General features: G+C 37.9%; 2 protein-coding genes across 2 annotated transcripts in view; one reads left to right on the forward strand and one right to left on the reverse strand.

Moving 5' to 3' along the window:
* Positions 1-3,447: 3,447 nt before the first annotated feature.
* The window catches only part of LOC103524387 (discoidin domain-containing receptor 2-like), a gene marked incomplete at its 5' end in the record, with an annotated part of 83,490 nt that continues 62,553 nt past the window's right edge, over positions 3,448-24,384 (forward strand). Inside the window, 2 exons of the mRNA XM_026833501.1 lie at positions 3,448-3,458; positions 3,642-3,775. Coding sequence (XP_026689302.1) covers positions 3,448-3,458; positions 3,642-3,775 — 145 coding nt within the window. The remainder of the gene's footprint in view (positions 3,459-3,641; positions 3,776-24,384) is intronic.
* Positions 6,868-10,170, reverse strand: LOC103524384 (facilitated trehalose transporter Tret1-like). Its single transcript, XM_008489397.3, has 3 exons — positions 10,049-10,170; positions 9,102-9,251; positions 6,868-8,514 (listed from the first exon to the last, which is right to left on the reverse strand). Exons 1-3 carry the CDS (start codon positions 10,095-10,097, stop codon positions 7,259-7,261), a joined length of 1,455 nt encoding a protein of 484 aa, XP_008487619.1. The 5' UTR covers positions 10,098-10,170; the 3' UTR covers positions 6,868-7,258.

The following is a 24,384-nucleotide window of genomic DNA, read 5'->3' on the forward strand; positions in this document are numbered from 1 at the left end:
TAGATAGAAACTATTAAACACATCTACCTATAAATACTACATCTAAAATTATTCAAAATCATGCAGAAATATAAAATTGGCCTTTGAGGAACAAAGACCCCATAAATTGATTGATTGATTGATTGATTGATTGATTGATTGATTGATTGATTGATTGATTGATTGATTGATTGATTGATTGATTGATTGATTGATTGATTGATTGATTGATTGATTGATTGATTGATTGATTGATTGATTGATTGATTGATTGATTGATTGATTGATTGATTGATTGATTGATTGATTGATTGATTGATTGATTGATTGATTGATTGATTGATTGATTGATTGATTGATTGATTGATTAACAAATCAACGGGTAAAACCCATGGAACTTCCATAGATTTCAATTTCAGTACTCGAAAGGTCAAAAGAATTGGTGTACAATTTCTCGACTCACACAGTCACACCCACACCTATTAGGACACCAGGGATCTCTGGGTAAAGTTCGTAGACACTGCAAACTTTTGCAAGAGACTTTCTGATTGAAATTCAACCCCATGAAGAAATAGAAAAGAAGAGAGAAGAAAGTTGTAAAAGAAGAATAAAATGACGGAAAAGTAGGTAAAGGAGATAGATTGATTGGATAGATAGGTGTACAAAGAATAATGTTACCAAATCTGAATCCTGAAGCTGGTAGGTGGAATGAAAGATGAAGTTTTGAAAGGTGATGTGCCAGGAGCTGCTGAGTATCCCGAAGATAATTGAATTGAAGAACAAACTAGAAATGAGAAACTTTTGTTTGGAGAAATCGGAGAAAAAGCAAAAAAGAATGGAGAAAGTAAAGGAGAGTATTGAAGGATGCTGTAAAAGAATTGGAGGAAGAGAAGAAGAGAGGCTAAGAAAACGAACGGAGAGATAATAAGAGATTAAGATAAATTAGATAACAGAAGGGAGGGAGGGAAAGAAAAGAGAAACAGACAATAGGAGAAAGTACAATGCTATTGAAAATCCAGAGAGGAGAGACGGGAGAGAGGGATAAAAGATACAAGGAAAAATGCTATGGGCAGTTCTAGCAGGCAAGGGAAGAAGGAATAAGGAGATTATTATAGACAGGGGTGATCCTTCCCTAAAGAACCCCCGGGGTCATTTTCAGGATTACTGATGTGACCCTAAATCTACCTCCAGATCTGTTTGATGAATAGGACACACTACATGACAAGCATGCCAATGAACCCCCCTTAGAATGAATGAAAAACTTTCCTACCGGCCTCAATAATACTATCAAAGTTTAAAAACAAAAGAAGAAAAAAGTTTACGAATATACCTAACCCTCGAGCCCTCAACTGAAAACTTGCAATTGTTAAAGAAGCTGATAATCCCTGGCTACCGATTGAAAGAATTACTTTGTACTTTAGGAAGAGGAGATTGAAAGAATTGCTTAATTTTAGGAAGAGTGAACTTAGTAGAAGTGGAGGGGACAAGGGACGCATGGATAAATGGATATAGGTAGAATAGAATGGAATATACCTTGTTTATCCTGCTCGAATGAGACTAAAAAGTTCCTTTACCCCAGCAGTCTAAACAAGGTCTCGTTTATTTTATGGGTTAAATAGGCATAGGATTCAGGCGTAGGATTCAAACAATTAAGGCATTTCATAGATTTTATTTACATCATCAAATGGGCATTTGCAATACCATTTGGTAACTCGCTCTTTGGAGTCCTTTGTAACATTGTTCGTTATTCACAAGTTTTACAAGAGCGTTTTAGAGTAAACATTAAAATTTGAGTTTAGTCACAAAGTATGACTGTGTAGGAGTGTAGGGTCTAAAATGTGAAATGTGTTTTAAGTTCTTTGTTGTGCTGCAAAGCAAAAGTATGCCAACCTATTAGTCCGTAGTCCCTACGAAGTTAATGAACATTTCTGAAGAAACATAAATTTTCTTCTCTCGTTCCTTCCTTTCTTTTTCCTTATCTCCATTTCTCTCTCTCCTTCGAGTGTTTTCTTCCTGCAAAATTTTCCCTAACTCTTATCCAACACCCAAAACTTTTGGCAATCTTTCGTGTGGCCTACGAAGTTAATGAACATTTCTGAAGAAACATAAATTTTCTTCTCTCGTTCCTTCCTTTCTTTTTCCTTATCTCCATTTCTCTCTCTCTCTCTCTCTCTCCTTCGAGTGTTTTCTTCCTGCAAAATTTTCCCTAACTCTTATCCAACACCCAAAACTTTTGGCAATCTTTCGTGTGGCGCGGGCAATGGTTTTTCTCAGGCCGCCCAAGTTTAAACACTTATGTAAACATACGAAAACTATTTCCCTACCATTCTCCAGTGTGTTTGTAAATTGAGCATTTCCCATTTAAACATTTCCATTTTCCAAGTGTGAGACGGAAATAGTAAAATGGTTGTTGTGAATATTAATCTTTCGGAAGTTTAATTGCACATTCTTACGGCACGGCACACCCTTTTAACTATTCTATCGAAATAATTGTTTTTTGGTAGACACACTACAATAATTATTTGAATTGAGAAGGCTCTACAAAAAAGTTGGATTTTAGTGATGTCTCTAAGTCACCGAATCATTAGCTCTTTTGCCGCACGATTGAGGGCTAGAGGGCAAAACACTCCAACAACAGTGCCTTTAATTTCACCACGTATTTTACCCACAATATCTTTTGTGTTTAGCGACAGCCTCGGGCTCTCTCTTGCATCCCTATTCCCCCATGAAATGATCTTGGTGATGTCAAACAAGATGTTAACATTTCCGAAGAAAATCTTTTCTTACCACCGATTTCAACTGTGAAGGGTTGACAATTGACCCCCAGGCTCCAAAAAATTAAGGGTGCAAAAGCTAGGAGCTCATCGTTTGTGTGGATGTTTTTGAAAAGCCGTGGATGGGGGAATGTTTTAGAGATAACTCGGGATGAGCGGCTTTTATGAAAAAACAATAGCTTTAACTTTTAATCTATGTAATTATTTTTTAATTGAATGTCTCCATTAAGTTAATTGCTAATTAGTTGTATCGTGGGAGGGGGAGAGGATGAAGCTTAAAGTAGGGAGGAAGAGTGGGGTGCACTTAGACCTCTGGCTCCTGATGACTTTTCAGAATTTTTTTTACGCTTGAAGGATTTATTTCCCTTCGTAAAGTCTTGGGTCGCCGCGTATTTTGTTTGACTGGATAGTGGAGTGTCCTGACTGACTGAAATGTACAATAATTTACTCTGAGCGTTTTGAAGGGATAATGTTGGTTCTCGGAAGGGCTGGCTTTCTCCTATCCAGTCTTCCTTCTCTCTTGCATTTCGGGACGATAAGACCCTAGCAGTTACAGTTCCCTCTATCAAACCTCTTTTTTAAAAAAATACTCTGAGCTATATCTATGTTTTTAGGATTCTTTGATCTTTTTGGGTAATTTTAAAAATAATTGTAATTCTGTATATTAATTAATTGTTTATTTTCTGTTTCACAGGTCAGGGCTGGGTAGGCTGGCGGAATGACACCAGGGGCGGACAGCCCGTGGAAATCAAATTCGAGTTAATAAAAAAAAATAAAAAAATACTCTGAGCTATATCTATGTTTTTAGGATTCTTTGATCTTTTTGGGTAATTTTAAAAATAATTGTAATTATGTATATTAATTAAATGTTTATTTTCTGTTTCACAGGTCAGGGCTGGGTAGGCTGGCGGAATGACACCAGGGGCGGACAGCCCGTGGAAATCAAATTCGAGTTCGACAAAGTGCGAGAGTTTTCCGCCATTCACATTTTCTGCAACAATCAGTTCTCCAAAGATGTTCAGGTAAGTCGTATCTCTTTCTGTGGACTACTTATGTACATTAAGGTGTTCACACATATAGTCGACGGTCGTCGATCGATGCGAATCGATGTGGATCGACATCGATCGACGGCCGGTCGACCATGTTTTATGTTTGGACACACCTTTAGGTTGGACATTATTTTCCAAACATTTCGGTATAGGTACAGAGAAGTTTCTTTCTCGAACGGTTGGCTTTCTCCTGTCCTGTCTTCCTTCTCTCTTTGATTTCGATAGGATCTATCTCTTTCTATGGACTACTTATGTACATTAAGGTGTTCACACATATAGTCGACGGTCGTCGATCGATGTGAATTTATTGTGAATCGACATCGATCGACGGCCGGTCGACTATGTTTGGACACACCTTTAGGTTGGACATTATTTTCTAAAAATTTCGGTATAGGTACAGAGAAGTTTCTTTCTCGAACGGTTGGCTTTCTCCTGTCCTGTCTTCCTTCTCTCTTTGATTTCGATAGGATAAGACCTCAGTAGTTTCAGGTCCCTTTATCAAACTTCTTCAGCAAAATCCCCATAATTGAATACTTGATGTGTCTTGTGTCCTACTTCTGAAAGGGACGGATGAGATTTTATATCGATAAGACCTCAGTAGTTTCAGGTCCCTCTATCAAACTTCTTCAGCAAAATCCCCATAATTGAATACTTGATGTGTCTTGTGTCCTACTTCTGAAAGGGACGGATGAGATTTTATATTTTAGGACTTTGCTACAAATCCCCTTTAGTTAATTCTCTTTTCCCTTGTACCTTTGGTAACCTTTTGTAACCATACGTTTCGGGAATGGCCCCCTCGAGGTGAAAGTTAATTAACCTGCTAATGTTGGCGAGGACGTGAATTTTAATTAATATTGTCCTGATGGGCCTCTCGTCACCACAACTGTCATGACCTCAACCAATTAACCCTGTGATGTCTAGTGTGAAAGACTCGTAGTTTCGTAGAAGCTTAACCCATCCTTTAGGGCTGTTTAGCCCTTACACCTAAGCCTCAGATTAGGCTGTTTGTGTATCGAGTTATAAGCAGTGTGAAAGACTAGATATGCTTAAAATAAAACTGAAATAATCCATAGGATGTGAAATATTAGACGGAAAAGAAGTCTCATAGCCGGGAATACAGTCGGAATTTAAACTCGGTTTAAGATACCTCTTGGAGCAATCGGATTGGCTGAAAATTTTGGAATCAACCAATCAGATTGATTCATCCAAGAGTTTAACTTGAAGCGAGTTTAAACTCTGGATTGCCCCGGCCATCAGTGGACGCGAATTTAAAGGGTTACATTGAAATGGGGGGTCTTTTCTGACGAAATTCCTGTGTGCGGAGTCCAGTATGTAGGACTATTGCACCCAATTTAAAGGGTTAACGAACACATACATATCTGAACCAAAATGATAAATTAATCTCTACCTATCCCGTTCCCTATCCACCTGTATGCCTAGGATAGAGGAAAACTAATTAAACCTGGCCCTCGCATAGTAGAACCATCAATCAAATTTCATAAAAGTCAATTAACTTTTTTTGATATTTCGAAAAAAGTTCAATTTTTGACGTTTCTATGTCGCGCGGCCGATGGGTTTGAGTCAAATGCGGTTCTCATCAATCGCCTTCCTAAGATAAGCTCTGCCTCAGTGGGAGAGTTGATAAGCCTTATAGTCTATTATGAAAAACTCTCGACCCTCACTGTATTGTGTTTTCAGACTCTTTTGTTTAGACAAGTGAAAAAAAGGGTTGAAAAAGTAAGAGAAAATAATGGAGAGAGGGTTTTTTTTTTTCGAATTGGGAACCAAAGTGATCAATCATTTTGGAGTGGGGGGTTGACCAGGGGAGGGGAAGGATAGATCAGAGGAGGGGAAATGATAGATAAAGTGGGGGAAGGGATAGATGAGAGTAAAAGTAGCTCTGTTTAAACAGAAGCATGTGGAATTTTCCCCCTTTTTTCCACCTTGAAAAAAGGTAGTACCTACGATGTATTAGCCGTATGTAGATTGTAGATATACGGTATAGATGGAATACCTAGGTTATTGGTTTATGCATAAAGTATAACTCAAATATTTTACAGTGTGGTCTCATAATTCAAAAGAATGTGTCGAAAAAAGGGCATTAGCTATAAATTTTAAAGAGTTAATTTAGTGATATCTGTGTAGCTACCTCAGACACCCCCAGAAATTTTATCTCGAAATAAATTTTAGTATAGCTAACTAATATACTATAACTATAAATCCATTTCGTTCTTGGTACCTGTGTTTCTTCAGATAGCAGTCTGTTATATTTCTTCCAGAGCTTCCAGGTAGCTGGTAGGTATGGGAAAAAATCTATCAAAAGCACGCCCGAAAAGTAATTGATCTTGTAATTTGTTACCTACAACAGTACAGGTAGATGTTACCTACAATAGATGAACATTCTTCATGTTTTCTACTCTGTTCAAGATTGTTTAATTTGTCGTCGAGGGGAAAAAAATGTTAAGACAAAGGGGTCGAGGTACGGTTTCAATTTTCCTAGGGAGCACATATTTTTCCCTATAAAAAAAATTACGGAAGATAAATCATGTTATTTTCCACTTGTTTTAGCGTGAGTTATTTTTCCTATTATTTTTTAACTTAGCTTGAACAAAGAATAATGAAAGAGCTCCCACCGAAACGTTACTTTTGCACGACTGGAAGGAAATTTATTTTCGAAACTTGTGATTCTGATAGTAGCAGAGTTTTTCATTTTCCCCCACCCTTACCTGTGCTCTTTCTCTCTGTTATTAATGATAGAAAATAAAGAATAATGAAAGAGCTCCCACCGAAACGTTACTTTTGCACGACTGGAAGGAAATTTATTTCCGAAACTTGTGATTCTGATAGTAGCAGAGTTTTTCATTTTCCCCCACCCTTACCTGTGCTCTTTCTCTCTGTTATTAATGATAGAAAACAGGTGGATGTATTGATTTCCGCGTATTCCGTACATTACAACATACCAAAAGCAGTGATAAATGTGCTGCAGTCCAACATAATATGTTTTAAAAATAGTGGACTACGATACTAGTGATTTGTATAATGAGAAAATGAAATATTCATAAAAAGAACGTTTCGATACAATATGTATCAGCAAAGCTAACATGGCTGAGATAAATATATTACACAAAAATATACACTTAAAGTACCTAAAAAAAGATCAGTAATACCTATCTCTAATCACAATTTTATTGTTACACCTATAGGAAAGTATATTTCTTACAATGAATAAAAAAAACAGTAGGTCCTTAGGTAACCATGCCTACCTCCTATTCATCATAAACCATGAAATTCGGTCAAAAAATTGTCGTTCGAGCAGAAATTCCAACCCTGCACCTCCAGGTTGAGCGTTAATGACATTCACCAACAAAGGCGGTTTATACCAAACATCGCCACCTTATATCACAGAACATTATAAGAAAGTGGATCTTACCTCCTTATAATGTTTTAGCATGACCTTTACAACTTGGTTATGTTGTTTTCTATTATAGTATTTATAGTTGAATTCGATTTGTAAAAAGCGATGTTGTCCTCCCCTGTAGGGGACCTTGTCTTGTAAAACTTGGCCTGGATTTCCTCTAATGTTTTCCCTTTGGTTTCCTGGACGAAGAACAGGCCCACCAGCAAATAAAAGACATGGACTATAGCGAAGATCAAAAATACCACATGGGATCCGCAGTCACGCTGAACTATCAGATAAAACTTGCTAGTCAGGAAAGAACCTACGGCAAATCCAACGGATGCTGTCGCCGAGGCATAAGTACGCTGAGAAGTGTTGAAATACTCACTGGGTAATGTAGGAGGAACGTTACCCATGCCTAGGAAACACATACCATACGTGACAAACACGACATAGGGGATGAGGTCTATGTACGAGTGACTAGGCTTTGGGTAGACATAGTAGTACATGCTAAATAGTGACATGAGTACAATACCACATGAGACGGAGATGCAGAGAAGAAGCTTACGTCCCATGATATCCATGAAGGACGCACACGAGAAGTTAGTAATAGTCATTAGTAATGTAAACAGAATAATACACTCATTGGGACCAAACCAGGTAAATGAAAGCTCAGGTAGAGTGGTAGAGGAATAAGCTACGAGAGCAGTAATACCTGACATACGTTGTAGAAACGCTACTACTGTTACTATAAGCAATGGTCGTATGGTATTCCTGTGTGTGATCATTTTCCAGTAACTAGCGCCTTTGTCAAGTCTTTCATGATTATCAACCATAGCTTTGAGATTCCGCTCGATATTTGTATCATAAGGTCTGAACCACCTGAGCGACTTCTCAGCCGCAGTGTAGTTCTTCTTCATGATATAATAGTAAGGTGATTCTGGCATGAATACAAACAGAGAGAGGAACAACAGAGGTATCACAGAGAATATTGTGTTGAGCGCTGTGTAGCTAATGTAAGGCCCAACACAGAGGGAGAACAGGAGTCCCAAAGTCATGGAGGTATGCACAGAGGATCCTAACATACCACGGACAGTATGATCACTGATCTCATTGATATACACAGGGACTGCAGTGAATGAGAGACCCTTGCCAAAGCCTATGAGGAATCTGGCTATGCAGACGTAGGTGAAGGAGGTGCTATCCCATACCATGAGCCAGGTGGGGAGGAAGAACAAGGACACAATCAGGAGAGCATTCTTTCTGCCGATACTATTGATGAAATAGCTAGAGAATAAGGGACTCACGGCGGTACCTGAAAAAGAAATAAGAATGAATTAGCCTAATGATTGTTGAGAGTTTATTCATCAATGGTCATCTTAAAATTAATTAATTTTTTCGACCACACTTGAATCAATGAGTCAACTGCTAGCAACAGTCCAAGTCACTGTTTACAACAAACAAAGGACATTGTTATCATCATTTAGACAAGAGATTAAACAAGACAAAATCTTTCAATCTTGATATTGTTGCCAGTGTCACAGAACGTGATGTTTGAGTGTTCATGTTATTATGCAACCTCAAATTTCAGCTCGTCATTTGATGTTGAGTCTTTTACTATAGCCATTTCTGAAATATGGCTATCTTTGCACAGAAAAACAAACACATTTACAAGATTAATTTTATGGGGGACACTTCGGCTTGAAATCGAACTCGCGAACTTCTGGTACCAATTTCTCATGAAGTTGAAAGATAATTTCGAGATGGTTCATTTCCGTCTCCGAACAATCTCAAAGGTTGAGCCTTTAAGGATATACATGTATAAAGAGACCGCCAAAAACCATGTATAAAGAGACCTCCTTAAAATATAATAAATACAAGAAATTCAGACTTGATACTTACCTAAATCCAAGAGGGACACAACCCAGGTGATCTGGGTTTCGTCCAGGCGAAGTCCTATGCCGTCTACATCCTTGTTGCCAATGTAGAGCTTCTTATTCACGGATGATGGCCACGCCACCCAGCATGCACACACGAATAGAATGATTGACACTGAAATCAAAATGTAATTGTCACAAGTCGTAGATTCGTATAAGCTTAACCCATCCCTTGGGGCAGTGGCCCCTACACCTATGCCCCTGAGTGGGCTTATTGTGTATGGAGTTGAGCTGGAAATTGTCACATTCAAAACAACATACGGACTGAAACGTTTTATTTGACTTGACTTCTCACTACACACACTTTGAATGAACGGAAAGGGAAACCCTTTAAAAACATAAGCGTTTTCTTTTCTGTTCATCTTTGCAATACCTATGTAACTATATTTATGTTGTCTGAGAAGTATGCTGTGTCGTTTTGACAACCCAAAGTTTGGGCAGTCCGTCAATAAATTTTATTGATTTTTTTTCCAAGTAACTTTCAAATTATTAAAAATCAAATATAGCTAGTTTAAAACACATGAAAGTACAGGGAGACGGACAGCGGACCAACGGATTGGGCACTTACGGAGTTAAGCTGGAAATTGTCACATTCAAAACAACATACGGACTGAAACGTTTTATTTGACTTGACTTCTCACTACACACACTTGAATGAACGGAAAGGGAAACCCTTTAAAAAACATAAGCGTTTTTTTTTTCCGTTCATCTTTGCAATACCTATGTAACTATGTTGTCTGAGAAGTATGCTGTGTCGTTTTGACAACCCAAACTTTGGGCAGTTCGTCAATAAATTTTATTGATTTTTTTCCCTCTAAGTAATTTTCAAATTATTAAAAATCAAATATAGCTAGTTTAAAACACATGAAAGTACAGGGAGACGGACAGCGGACCAACGGATTGGGCACTTACCTATATTGGCGGCCAGAAATTGGCGCAGGTACTTGCTATCGATCAGCATGATGGTTCATCAGGTCGCTCTCGATGTTACTCATTGGTTAATCAGAACACAACTGATAACTGAAATCAAGAAATACGATAACCGATAATGTACGCCATGTTTATGTATGATTTCTTCAAAACGTTAACCCTTGAGGGCTTGATCTGATTGATAAGGTCTAAAGGTAGAAAGACACTGCCCTCAAGTCACGTGAGCTCATGTGACATCATGGAGAGTCATGTCACGTCAGAAAACTGTGGTTCAAAGTTATTTTTAATATAATTATGTAGTAAGATTAGTAAATGATTTCCCCCCGTAGCTGCGGGGTTGCGGACATTTATTAGGAACCCGGCATAGGGGGGCCCAAATGTAGTACATAATACGAAATACAAAAAATATCCGTCTTTAATTTGGATCATTGTTTGAGACGGAGCCTATCTCCACCAGCCTGTGCCAAAGGGTTAAATCAAAATAAGCCTAATTTTTATCGCCAATCTGATAGCGTCATAGGGCAAACTTAACCCATGATCAATGACTGAAATCAAGAAATACGATAACCGATAATGTACGCCATGTTTATGTATGATTTCTTCAAAACGTTAACCCTTTAGGGCTTGATCTGATTGAAAAGGTCTAAAGGTAGAAAGACACTGCCCTCAAGTCACGTGAGCTCATGTGACATCTTGGAGAGTCATGTCACGTCAGAAAACTGTGGTTCAAAGTTATTTTTAATATATGTAGTAAGATTAGTAAATGATTTCCCCCCGTAGCTGCGGGGTTGCGGGTTGCGGACATTTATTAGGAACCCGGCATAGGGGGCCCCATAATACGAAATACAAAAAATATCCGTCTTTAATTTGGATCATTGTTTGAGACGGAGCCTATCTCGACCAGCCTGTGCCAAAGGGTTAAATCAAAATAAGCCTAATTTTTATCGCCAATCTGATAGCGTCATAGGGCAAACTTAACCCATGATCAACCTGTAGTTATAATGAGTGTGATCCAGGGGTCCAGTGCAGTACATAGGTGCTTTGTCTAAAGATTCCTACTTATAGTACCTACATACATACGAGTAGTGTAACATAGTGCCTGGTTAATTTCCCTCTTCCATTTCGGGACGATAAGACTTCCTTCATTACTGTTCCCTCTATCAAACCGTATTTCCGCGTTTCAATCCTTTCTCTCTCCACAACAGCATTGAAGATCTCAAGATACACATCCTTACATTAAAGAGCTGAAAGGAAAACCCCTAATCTAATAAGTAAGCTATTCAAATTCAAAAAAATGAAAACGGGACCTGTTTGTTTCTTATTGTTTACCGAAAATTGAGCCCCGAAAATTTCCTCCCCGATAAAGAGATAAAAGGATGAAATTTCCGCCCTTACGATATCTATTATGAGGAGCTCTTATGCATAGATAGAAGGGTTTGGGACGTGATGAAATGAGAGAGGTGAATTTTATACTTTGTATCACGTTTGAGGAGCATTAGTAATACGTATGTCGGAGGAAAATGGATCTAAATTCAATAAGTTTCGAATTATTTTACTTATCTATCAGGAGTATCATTTTAATACTTACAAGACGAAATATCTTGTTATTTAATCTTCAGCTACTGTTGAATTTGTAAATAGATTGAACGGTTCCAGGTATAGGTTACCTATGTAAGTATTTGGAGGAAAATGGATCTAAATTCAATAAGGATCGAATTATGTTACTTATCTATCAGGAGTATCATTTTAATACCAGTCGAAATATCTTGTTATTTAATCTTCAGCTACTGTTGAATTTGTAAATAGATTGAACGGTTCCAGGTATAGGTTACCTATGTAAGTATTTGAAATAACAATACGTATTCATAACATACAGCATAAATATATAACGAAACCTAATACCTACTAATTTAGAATATCATTTTCATATGTACGTACGTACTTATACCCACACCCACCTAAAACAAAATTATGAAAATGACAGAAGAACATATCAAGTGTAAGGTTAAATTTAATAACTTGAGAAAGGTAATCTTAAAGCAGAAGCAGAGAAGGAGGAGGTAGAGACGAATAAGGAAGGAAAGAAAATGGTAAAGTATAGGTATACAGTTTTATTTATTGGGAATTTGGGAGTAAAAGAAAGATCGACAGAGAGATGTTAAACGAAGACAACAACATTAAGGAACATTTTTTTCGGGGAAAATAAATTGTAGAGACACGAAATAAAAGAAATAGGGAAATTCATGATAACGTGTATGCAAAGGCGTCTTCAGTCCTTTACCTGGGAGGGAAAACTGCTTATAAAAAAGAGCTGAATAATAAGGCCTTTTTTAAACTCATTTTTTCATCACAAATATTCCGAAAAGGTTTCTTCAAATTTAATTTCATTGATACCTAGGGCAAGGTAGTAAACCCAGAGTCCTAGACTCTTGACAAAGGGAGTGTGCCTGAAGACATGTGATGTGCCAATCCACTCGACCCCTTCACAATCAACTGGTTAATCTCCCGTGTAAGGATTAAACCTGATAAAAGTAAAGCCAATAAAGGTCGCAATTTCAGAACATAAACGATAAGGTAGGAGGTAGGAATTATGATTTTGCATGATGTCGCGTGTAGACATCAATAGAGTGTCACTGCCATCCATATCATCTTTATGAATCATGATCAGGATGAGTCACTCTTGATTGTTTTATGTATTTAACTATGTATTTATTTACCTTTGATTATTACTTTTTATCTTCCTGTGTATGTATTTTTATGTACCTGTTGACAGAACTTGTCAACATTTTATCATTGGTGTTTTCTAGAATATGTTGGAACATCAGAATCTGAAAAAGGCATTAAAAAACCTCTCTAAGCGGTCGGTCTAATCTGTGAAAAACATAAATCTCACTTCACTCGGTCACCTATTCGTAAATTTTAACAACTGAAGAGGTATTCATAGTGGGATATAAGTGGTGAAAATATAAGACGTTGGAAGAGAGAGAATAGAAGGAGAAAAGGTTTGCCTTTTTGTTCGGGGAAAATGGGAAATCCCGCGGGAGATTTCACTCCATAGGAAAAAGTCGCACGAGGAGGGACGGGGGAAATGTCTTCCAGAAGGGATGCTGATGTGCTTGGAATAAATTTCAGGACGGGCAATCAACAAGGAAATGAAATATTTCGGGCGTGCTGCTCGCAGGCCTGATGAGAGGTGACTTTGGCGATAATATCAACATTTTCGGGGAAGGGAGGCGAATTTTGGGACCAGCGCACAGCGGGAGAAGAATGGGTTCATTCTTTGTTCTTTTCGTAGGTATTGGTCATAATTTCTTGGAGCTTCAAATTAAATAAAATGTTTGATTAGTTTGGTTTTGAGAGAAGTTCTTTGAAGAAGAAGAAAGCGAAGAAACTGATAAAAAGGGGAAAAAGTCACTTACCCTGTCTGGTTATCTATCCACAAACATAAGTGGGTAGGTACAGTCATATATGTACATAAATTTTGCTAGGAGCTTGATCAACTTAGAAAAGAAAAAATCTTTAAATTTCAACGATAAATTACCGATTCTTCCGTAAAACTTTGATAAAAATCTAATACCACTGGTATATTCCTATTAGAAACTACTAATAACTATCTACATGTGGTGACTAATAATAGTAGTACACTGAGCCAGGCAGAACTAAAACGACCCCAGACCCATACTACCTAGTTGTGTTCGGGTACCCCATGATACCTAAGCAAGAACTCAGGAGTATGTTAGTTCCAATTTACCTACATAGGATCAGAGTTCTTTAATAGACTATGATCTGGTTCGGCTTTTACCTATATTATTACCGATTTTCTGTGAATATGAGAGACATTTTTTGCTGATGGTGAAAATCTTTGCCCTGGAACTGAAGATCCGTTTGGCCCTGTTTTATCTAACTTGTTGTAAGGGATACCCTATTCCTCATGCAGTTCAGTACATACTTACATAGGTACTCAATATTATTTACTGAGTTACTAAAAATTACCTATGTTCCTATGTACAATGTACATAGTACATACTCACTATTGCATTGGGCATTCAGTGCAATCACATAAAAAAAAGATTATTTATTGTTCATGGTTTATGACGGAAAAGTATCAACATCCTTCGTGTGATTGTGATTTTTCCGCATATGATTTGGTTTTCTCTACATATTTGCTCATGGAGCTATTTTGGTCTCTTCTCTCAGACCGTAAGGAGAGTTAGTAGGTATTCAACGATAGAAAATTCCTAACGATGCATCTGTTAAATCTGACCTGCAAAAGTATGGGTAGGTATCTTAAAATGTGTGCGCGTTCCTTTGGGGTAAAAATATCTTAACGCCTACTTATTAGGTAATCTGCAGATTTTCCTCCTTGGAAACCACACAGAATCTTCTCAAAAAAACTCGAGACTTAATTCCTAATAAATTTTGTTCAACAAATGTTAATGTTCTAATTAATTTCGGATGTGACATTTAGGAACGCCCCAATGTAGTTTTACATGACGTAATAATTACTCACATAAATCACTTGGTAAAATTCATGTTAATTTTGTCATAGGTATTATGAACATGGAATACTTTTATAATTATTACCTAGGTTTGTGGAACCCCAACCTATTGATTGAAAATTGAATTTTCGACCTATGCGTAGGGTAGTCATACATAATATTATGCTATTAGGTACTCAGTCCCTCCTTACTGAATCCACTACCAACAGATAAGAATAGGACCTCAAAAATATCAGGATACTTGTGTATCGAACCTATAAGGTTAAACGCCCGAGACAAATCCGTACTCGTTAATCATGGTTCAATTCATAACCACTCCATCTGTACTGCTGTCATGTCAAACATACCCAATCATGCCCAATGTAGAAAAAAAAGTAAAAGATTATGTTAATGTCCAATCCAAACGTGGAATTAATTACTTTCTATTTTTTTTTTTTTTTTTTTTTCTTGGGATGTCCCGGTTAAAGAAAACAGACAACAGACATGAAGCGCAGCACAAAGACATTATGATGGAAAATAATTGACGTGTCCTTAGAGAGAGAGTTTTCGTTTAATTCGGCCCTTCAACTCCGTAGTCCTTCGAAGTAATAGCGATTTTGGAAGGAAAGAAAACAAATTGAAGAAGAAAAATTTGGACCGATTGCAATACTTTGTCATTACTAGTATAGCTTCGCTAATTCCGCTATACATTAGTAGATAATAGAAAGTAAAAAAAAAAAAATCTTCGTTGGACTTCGGGAGTAAAGGGACTTTTCAGTCTCATCCTGGCAGGATAAACAAGGCAAAATTCAATTCCATTCTAGAATGGATTGAAATTGTAAATGAACTGAACAGAAATTAATTGCTAGTTTGATTTGATAATGGATTCATAAACAAAGGTACTTGGTCTCAGGAAAGAAAGCTGTTGTTAAGCTACACCGGCTTATATTTATTGGAGATTGGAGATAAAATAATCTACCATCTAAAACCGAAAGGGATTTGTCATTTGGGATTTGTTCTCTTTCGGAAGAAAATTGCTTGAAAAAATAATAAGTAGGTAGATAGGTATTTTTTCATGTCCCCCTAATGCAAATATTTTTATTATTTAACAACGAAAATAAAAGAAGAAACATAAAGAAATAATTTCAAATGCATGAATGGAGCAGATTCAAAGGGAAAACAAGGGAAAAAGATTGAGGCTGAATATTTTATGTTGATGAAATTGAAACGAGTGATGGAAGGAAGGATAAATCAGAGGAAGAAAAGGGAAAGTGTGCGGATCACTTGATGCTTTCTCATTTTGAAGGATTTGATTCGTTTCCGAAACGGATGGTTTTCTCCTAGCCTGTCTTCCTTATCTCTTCGCTTTCGGGAAGATAAGACCCCAGCAGTTACAGTTCCTTCTATCAAATCTAAAAAGAAAAAAAAAAAAAAATCAGAGAAAAACTTGAAAAGTTTGCCTGGTATTCCGGGAAGGCGGTAATCCGGAAAGGCGCTAGTTCGAATCCCAACGAAGTTATAAAGTGTTATCTGACCTAGGTAACTAATCCCTTATTTTATCTGACCTAGGTTATTATTATTATTATTATCATCCCTTGTTTGGTTTAATTTCAGACACCTCGTATGACTATGCCATCCCCACTGTGCCGTTGCTAGGGGCAACCAATGACCCCCCACCCCCCGTGCCCCCCTCTCTGGACTCGTTCACCTCTAAAGGCTCAATCCCCTCCTCTAAGGGCAGCGGCAGTCGAGATGATAACAAAGGCAAACGGGTAAGTTGATAGTAGTTATTTAGTTAGTGGTAAACATCCGACCACGGCACTGCAGTCAGGTAAGTTTTGGAACAATTACCTCTATGTGTAGGAGGGAGCCTTTAGGTCAGCCACTCACTATCAGGTATACCTGACAGGTACGGCTGAAAAGGTCCCCCTGTCAGGTCTACCTAACTGACTTGAGGACCTGATCAGGTGTTCCAGGTCTACCTGATAGTGAGTGGCTGACCTTAGTAAAATAACTGAGCAGGATTAGCTGGTGCTAAAACTCGGCCTATAAAAAAAGGGATAGAATCGCTATAAAATCAAGGTAGAAAACCACAGACTACTCCTGAAGTATCTCAAGATTTTCCGCGAATGCATTATAACTTTAGACATGAGGTCATCTAATTATGCCTGTGGGTTCTGTGGGAAATTGACGAGGGGAAAAAAAGAACTTCCTGCTGCTAAACAGCTAAACCCAACCCTGGGTTATGGTTAGCTTTTCTCCTGATTTATCTCTCCCAATCACACCTGTTTTTCCAAACCCTGAAAACTTTGAGTCAGGGAAATCTGTTAATTTTTCGAATAAGGAAATAAAATTAAGCCCCACAATGAAGAATTTCAGGTGTGTGTTACGGAGAGGGGGCAATAGAAGAAAGGGGAAAATTTGATGTTGGATAAACATAACGAGGAAGTGTTATTACTAGTAGCGAATTTTAAAAATTGCCTACTTTTGACTGTTTTTTGGCACACACTGAAGAAAAGAACTTTCTGCTGCTAAACAGCTAAACCCAACCCTGGGTTATGGTTAGCTTTTCTCCTGTTTTATCTCTCCCAATCACACCCGTTTTTCCAAACCCTGAAAACTTTGAGTCAGGGAAATCTGTTAATTTTTCGAATAAGGAAATAAAATTAAGCCCCACAATGAAGAATTAAAGTGAATTAAAAATTTAAGGCGAAATGATGGGAAGAGGGGAAATTGAGGGGCAAGGGGTTAAAGAGAGATAGAATGGAAAGGAGAGGGTAGGGGAGGGTAGTTTTGTAAAATTAGAACTCTCACTCCTGAAACCTGGCACACACTCAGCAGATTAAACTGAGAGGTTTCAGCAAACTGATTGGCTAATCTTCGTCCAAAGTTCAAAATGAACCTATAAGATCGCTTTATCTAAACCTAAATCGTTTAGCTCTTTTTTTCTCTTTCTTAAGACTTTGTGCAGCTCTTCTTATTTGGAGCTTGGCCTGAGCCCTTTAGGTCGTACTGGTCTTACAGAAAAAGCCCAGTCTGAGGCGTAATCGCGTAGGTGTAGGGACAAAGAATTCCAAAAGATGGATTAGGCTTATACGAGCCATTTAAGTAGGTAGGTATAATATCTCCATGTAGGTGTACTAGGTAGGTATGTAGGTATGCCTAACATATTCAGATATTTCTCCCACCCATCTCCTCCTTCCTTTTCCCCTCTCCCCCAAAAACACTTTTTTCTCAAAACTATGGAACGCCAAAAAGTACATTCCCACTTTAACATGTTTATAAGTTCTCTCTTTTTCCCGTCGACTAAAAAATTCTCCCTTGAGGAATGTCTTCCTCGATTTTTTTTTTTTTTTTTTTTTTTTTTTTTTGGGGTGGAAAATGAAAGGAATTTTTTTGGGGGGAGGGAAGGGGAATTTTTTTTTTTTTCTTGGTGATGAAAATGTAAGGAATTTTTTCGGGGTAAGGTAAGGGATAAAGGGAAAAAAAAGGTGTAGATGTCAGAGATATGTATACGAATGCTATGCGGGGATAAAAAATTCAACCTAGGGAGAAAGTGGGGTAGGGAGGGAAAAATTGTTAAAATATATGTGAGGAACCTAGGTACATAAAAAAAGAAATATTTTTATTTTATGTTTGCACTTCTTTTTCTTTTTTAAACCTAGGTAGGTATTTACCTTCCTATTTCTTTTTTTTTCTACCCTCGCTAGGTAAAAATTTTGTGTTTGAAATATTCATATGCGCTTTCGTTCTTTTTAATGATCGCTTGAAATCTATATTTTTCGTAAGCCAGAACGAAATCGTGAGCTTTCCCTATTTTCCTTTCATTCTTACTTACCTCCTTCCCCTGAGGGTGGATTCTTCCCAAGGATCCCAATTCGGGCTAAATCGAACGTTGAAACAAAACCATCAAAGGCAAACGTTAAACTCTGCCTTTAGGATACCAGGATATTCGTTTTGAAAAAGAAAAAAAAAAGTTTCAATATTTCATGTTTTTTGCTACGGGTATTAAACATTACACAATACAGATTTAGCATTATTTATACCAGTTTTGTTAAACCTAGGCGCGAGCTATTCCTGGTTTCCTGGTTATGGTTAGGGCTTGGGATTTTCAAGTTTTCACCTTGGAATGAAATATGTGTCAATTGAGTCTAATCAGTCAGCAGTTTCATTTTGTATTTCGCGATCTCTTGATCCTCTGTGGGACTGCAATTTTTTAATTTTTTAGCAGAATATATTCTCAAATTACGCATTCCCTAATTTTCCTCTGAATCATTGAAACAGCCGACATTCGATTTCCTTGTTTATCAAGTTCAGTTATACCTTATGGATCGTTTTCATTAAATGAAACAAGTACAGATCCATTCTCAGCGCCTACATAATTATGTGTTGGTCATTTCAATTTGCTAGTTGCTAATCCTCCGACGTTTGTCCTAGTGGGTAGAAGTTGGTAGAACACACAAAGCTTCTAGAATTTTAAAATTTATAAATAATAGCCCAAGTAAGTATCTCGGATGTTTTCTTATATTAACAAGAGAAGAAATTTGTTAAGATTTAATGTCACTGATAATTTTAATGAGCTACTTCTTCTCATTTGGGGACAAAACTTGAAAATTTGTACAATAAAAAACAGAAACAACAAACTGCTATTTTATCTGAGATGTTAGATGTCCTATCTCTTTGTCCTAATTGTGACTTCTGTGTTTCTTAGGTTGCATCGTACCTACGTGCTTGAATATTTTACGGTATGATTCATGCGTAGGAATTATTTATGATGTTGTGAATGAAAACATACAAATACAAACATAAAAAAGACTTCTGAGAGCAGTATTTTAATTGAAAATTTCAATGAATCTAGAATGGTGAAGATTGTCTGTTGCTTTTCATCACTAGCACTCCGTACTCAAATGCCCAAACGCGTATTTATAAAATCAACAGATAAAAATCGACCCTTCGACAATGTGGGTAGACATGCAGCCATGTCTCTAGTTATCAGTTCCCTCTGACTTTACGTGTTTTGTTTCTCTTTTCAGATGGCATCGTCAGCTATTCGATGCCCCAAGGTGACAAGAGAGGCAGCTGGGAGTTCTTCGACAACACATACGACGGCTATTGGGAGTCTGAACTGACCAGAGGACTGGGCCAATTGACTGATGGCAAGTTCGGACCGGAGAACTTCAAAATGGGATACTATGAGTCCGAAAGAGGTAAGTTGCAGATGTCGTGTTTCTCAACCCTTACCTGCGGGTTGACAGCACTCCGTACTCAAATGCTTAAACGCCTATTTATAAAATCAACAGATAAAAATCGACCCTTCGACAATGTGGATAGACATGCAGCCATGTCTCTAGTTATCAAGTCCCTCTGACTTTACGTGTTTTCTTTCTGTTTTCAGATGGCATCGTCAGCTATTCGATGCCCCAAGGTGACAAGAGAGGCAGCTGGGAGTTCTTCGACAACACATACGACGGCTATTGGGAGTCTGAACTAACCAGAGGACTGGGCCAGTTGACCGATGGCAAGTTTGGACCGGAGAACTTCAAAATGGGATACTATGAGTCCGAAAGAGGTAAGTTGCAGATGTCGTGTTTCTCAACCCTTACCTGCGGGTTGAGGGTGGCTAGATAGAAACTATTAAACACATCTACCTATAAATACTACATCTAAAATTATTCAAAATCATGCAGAAATATAAAATTGGCCTTTGAGGAACAAAGACCCCATAAATTGATTGATTGATTGATTGATTGATTGATTGATTAACAAATCAACGGGTAAAACCCATGGAACTTCCATAGATTTCAATTTCAGTACTCGAAAGGTCAAAAGAATTGGTGTACAATTTCTCGACTCACACAGTCACACCCACACCTATTAGGACACCAGGGATCTCTGGGTAAAGTTCGTAGACACTGCAAACTTTTGCAAGAGACTTTCTGATTGAAATTCAACCCCATGAAGAAATAGAAAAGAAGAGAGAAGAAAGTTGTAAAAGAAGAATAAAATGACGGAAAAGTAGGTAAAGGAGATAGATTGATTGGATAGATAGGTAATACAAAGAATAGTGTTACCAAATCTGAATCCTGAAGCTGGTAGGTGGAATGAAAGATGAAGTTTTGAAAGGTGATGTGCCAGGAGCTGCTGAGTATCCCGAAGATAATTGAATTGAAGAACAAACTAGAAATGAGAAACTTTTGTTTGGAGAAATCGGAGAAAAAGCAAAAAAGAATGGAGAAAGTAAAGGAGAGTATTGAAGGATGCTGTAAAAGAATTGGAGGAAGAGAAGAAGAGAGGCTAAGAAAACGAACGGAGAGATAATAAGAGATTAAGATAAATTAGATAACAGAAGGGAGGGAGGGAAAGAAAAGAGAAACAGACAATAGGAGAAAGTACAATGCTATTGAAAATCCAGAGAGGAGAGACGGGAGAGGGGGATAAAAGATACAATGAAAAATGCTATGGGCAGTTCTAGCAGGCAAGGGAAGAAGGAATAAGGAGATTATTATAGACAGGGGTGATCCTTCCCTAAAGAACCCCCGGGGTCATTTTCAGGATTACTGATGTGACCCCGCTTAAATCTACCTCCAGGGTGATCTATTTGATGAATAGGACACACTACATGACAAGCATAACAATGAACCCCTTAGAATGAATGAAAAACTTTCCTACCGGCCTCAATAATACTATCAAAGTTTAAAAACAATAGAAGAAAAAAAGTTTACGAATATACCTAACCCTCGAGCCCTCGACTGAAAACTTGCAATTGTTAAAGAAGCTGATAATCCCTGGCTACCGATTGAAAGAATTACTTCGTACTTTAGTAAGAGGAGATTGAAAGAATTACTTAATTTTAGGAAGAGTGAACTTAGTAGAAGTGGAGGGGACAAGGGACGCATGGATAAATGGATATAGGTAGAATAGAATAGAATATACCTTGTTTATCCTGCTCGAATGAGACTTTACCCCAGCAGTCTAAACAAGGTCTCGTTTATTTTATGGGTTAAATAGGCATAGGATTCAGGCGTAGGATTCAAACAATTAAGGCATTTCATAGATTTTATTTACATCATCAAATGGGCATTTGCAATACCATTTGGTAACTCGCTCTTTGGAGTCCTTTGTAACATAAATCTACCTCCAGATCTGTTTGATGAATAGGACACACTACATGACAAGCATGCCAATGAACCCCCCTTAGAATGAATGAAAAACTTTCCTACCGGCCTCAATAATACTATCAAAGTTTAAAAACAAAAGAAGAAAAAAGTTTACGAATATACCTAACCCTCGAGCCCTCAACTGAAAACTTGCAATTGTTAAAGAAGCTGATAATCCCTGGCTACCGATTGAAAGAATTACTTTGTACTTTAGGAAGAGGAGATTGAAAGAATTGCTTAATTTTAGGAAGAGTGAACTTAGTAGAAGTGGAGGGGACAAGGGACGCATGGATAAATGGATATAGGTAGAATAGAATGGAATATACCTTGTTTATCCTGCTCGAATGAGACTAAAAAGTTCCTTTACCCCAGCAGTCTAAACAAGGTCTCGTTTATTTTATGGGTTAAATAGGCCTAGGATTCAGGCTTAGGATTCTACCTAATTAAAAACTTACTAGGTAGTACTCGTAATTTTAAGGCATTTCATAGATTTTATTTACATCATCAAATGGGCATTTGCAATACCATTTGGTAACTCGCTCTTTGGAGTCCTTTGTAACACCCGTGACCTAGCGCTAACTAGGCAGAATGAGACCACGGAAAAACTAACTACGGTAATAGAAAGAAAAAACTAACTACGGTAATAGAAAGTGAAAATTCCCTTCGGAAAAACTTCTCAGGTAGACAGGTAGGTACCTATACCCCAGAAGAGTTTTCCAGATAATAGATCTGCTAGGGGTTTCCCCTACTTTAGTCTGATTGATTGAGGCATGATTAATTATTCAGTAGGTTTCCCCTTCTATCTGGTCGAGAATCCCTTCCCCTCCTACTATCTTTTTAGTCGAGAATCCCTTCCCCTCTTACTGTCTTTTTAGTCGAGGAGTGACATTCATATGGAGGGAGGCAGAATTTGTGAAAAGAGGTGTGTAGGACTTGTGATAAGGATAAGGAGAGGGTAAACTGCCAGAAGAGGACTACCCTGGGGTAGGAAGAACCCCTTTCTCTTGAGAAGGTAGACAACCCCTTTTTGCCAGTGGCGTAGCGTGTAGGTATGGCGTGTATGGCGGCCATACAACTCAAAAGTTCACTCTAATGCCCATAAATATTAATGGCATGTACTGTGATGGGACTTCCCCAAGTTATTGAGCGATATTGTGAAATTCATTCTTATCCTTTCACTAAAAAGTCATCCGATTTCTACATACATAGGTAGGTTGAAAGGTATGAGTAGGTGTAACACAGGTGTACCTATTACATTTATGCAGTAGGTGCTCGTGCATACGTCAATTTGTCTACCGGTACGAAGCTATAAAGACTTGAGAAATGATACGTCAATTGAATGAAAGAAAAATCCGCAACAAAATTATTGGATTTATAGGTACCTACCAGTTCGAGAAAATAAATAAATAAACGAAAGAAAGAAAATAAAACTGAAACACCTCCTGATCTTGGAGGTGAAGAAAACTTGGTAGGCAGACATTTTGTTTAAAACGCCGCGCCACACGCTGGAGAAAAAGGAACAAGTAGGCTACATAATACTCGTACAGCTATAGAAAGTGAGGTTTTTGCGTCTCCTCAGGAAGAAATGAAGAAAAACCGAATAAGGAAAACCACGCAAAAGAAAGATGGTCAAAAACACCTCTTGAAAGTGGCGAAGAAAGAAAATATCGAGAAACTAGAAGCACGAAAAGAAGAAGAAAAGAAAAAGAAGAAGAAAAAACACCACTAGTAATAGGAAGAAAGGTGGACAAAACACCTTATCAAAGTAAGAAAATGAAGAAAGGCGAGAAAGTAAGAAAATGAAGAAAAAGTCAAGAAACACGAAGTAGAAGAGAAAAATGAGAAAAACTCACCCCTAGAAGTAGGTAGTATAGGTACCTACGCGAGAAGTAAATAGCGCGGGGAGCAAGTAGTTACAAGGGGTATCTAGGTATCTACGAATGGGTAAGTAGGTATAGATCAGCGATTTCCAACTAGCGGCCCGCGGGCCACAAGTGGCCTGCCAGACCATTTTTGTGGCCCGCGAAGCTTTTAGGGTAGGCCCCCCTCCGACTTGATTTTTGCTCTTTTACTATGGGGTGGACTCCGAAAATGAAGCATCTACCCCCCCATCCCCTCAAAATCCTGGATTCGGGTCTGCTCTCCTGTATATGTGGCCCGTGAAGTACCTGCCAAAATGTAGTATGTGGCCCGCATACACATGGAAGTTGGAAATCCCTGGTATAGAGAATAGGTAGATAGGTATACATAGGTAAGTAGGTACAGAAAAGGTAGGTAGAAGAGAAAAAAGGAGGGGGGTTTAGGTCAGTGGTCAGGGTAAATCGATGCAGAGGGGTTGAGTTCTGTACTGAAGGGGGTTTTTCCGAGAGAATTGGACAAGTGTACTGGCCGAGCAGTATTAGGTTGCGCCGATTAACCTTTTCAGGGTTTGGTGCCAAATAAAACAGAATTAGGTAAAATGCAACGATAAATTTTTGAAAAATTAATTATTATTTTGAAGAGAAAAAAAAGCGACAGTAAAAAGTACCTAGGTAATGGTATTAAAAAGTAGGTAATGAGGTAATATTGTGCTAATTGTGATTCAACTGTAGGTAACATTATTGCAATAAAAGTGTGATTCCAGTGATTTTTCCCTTTTTCCATGCTACCTAAACGTATCACTCCCAAAAAGGTGTGTGTGTGT

The sequence above is a fragment of the Diaphorina citri genome, unplaced genomic scaffold (genome assembly GCF_000475195.1).
Source record: "Diaphorina citri unplaced genomic scaffold, Diaci psyllid genome assembly version 1.1 scaffold96, whole genome shotgun sequence".
NCBI classification, from domain to species: domain Eukaryota; kingdom Metazoa; phylum Arthropoda; class Insecta; order Hemiptera; family Psyllidae; genus Diaphorina; species Diaphorina citri.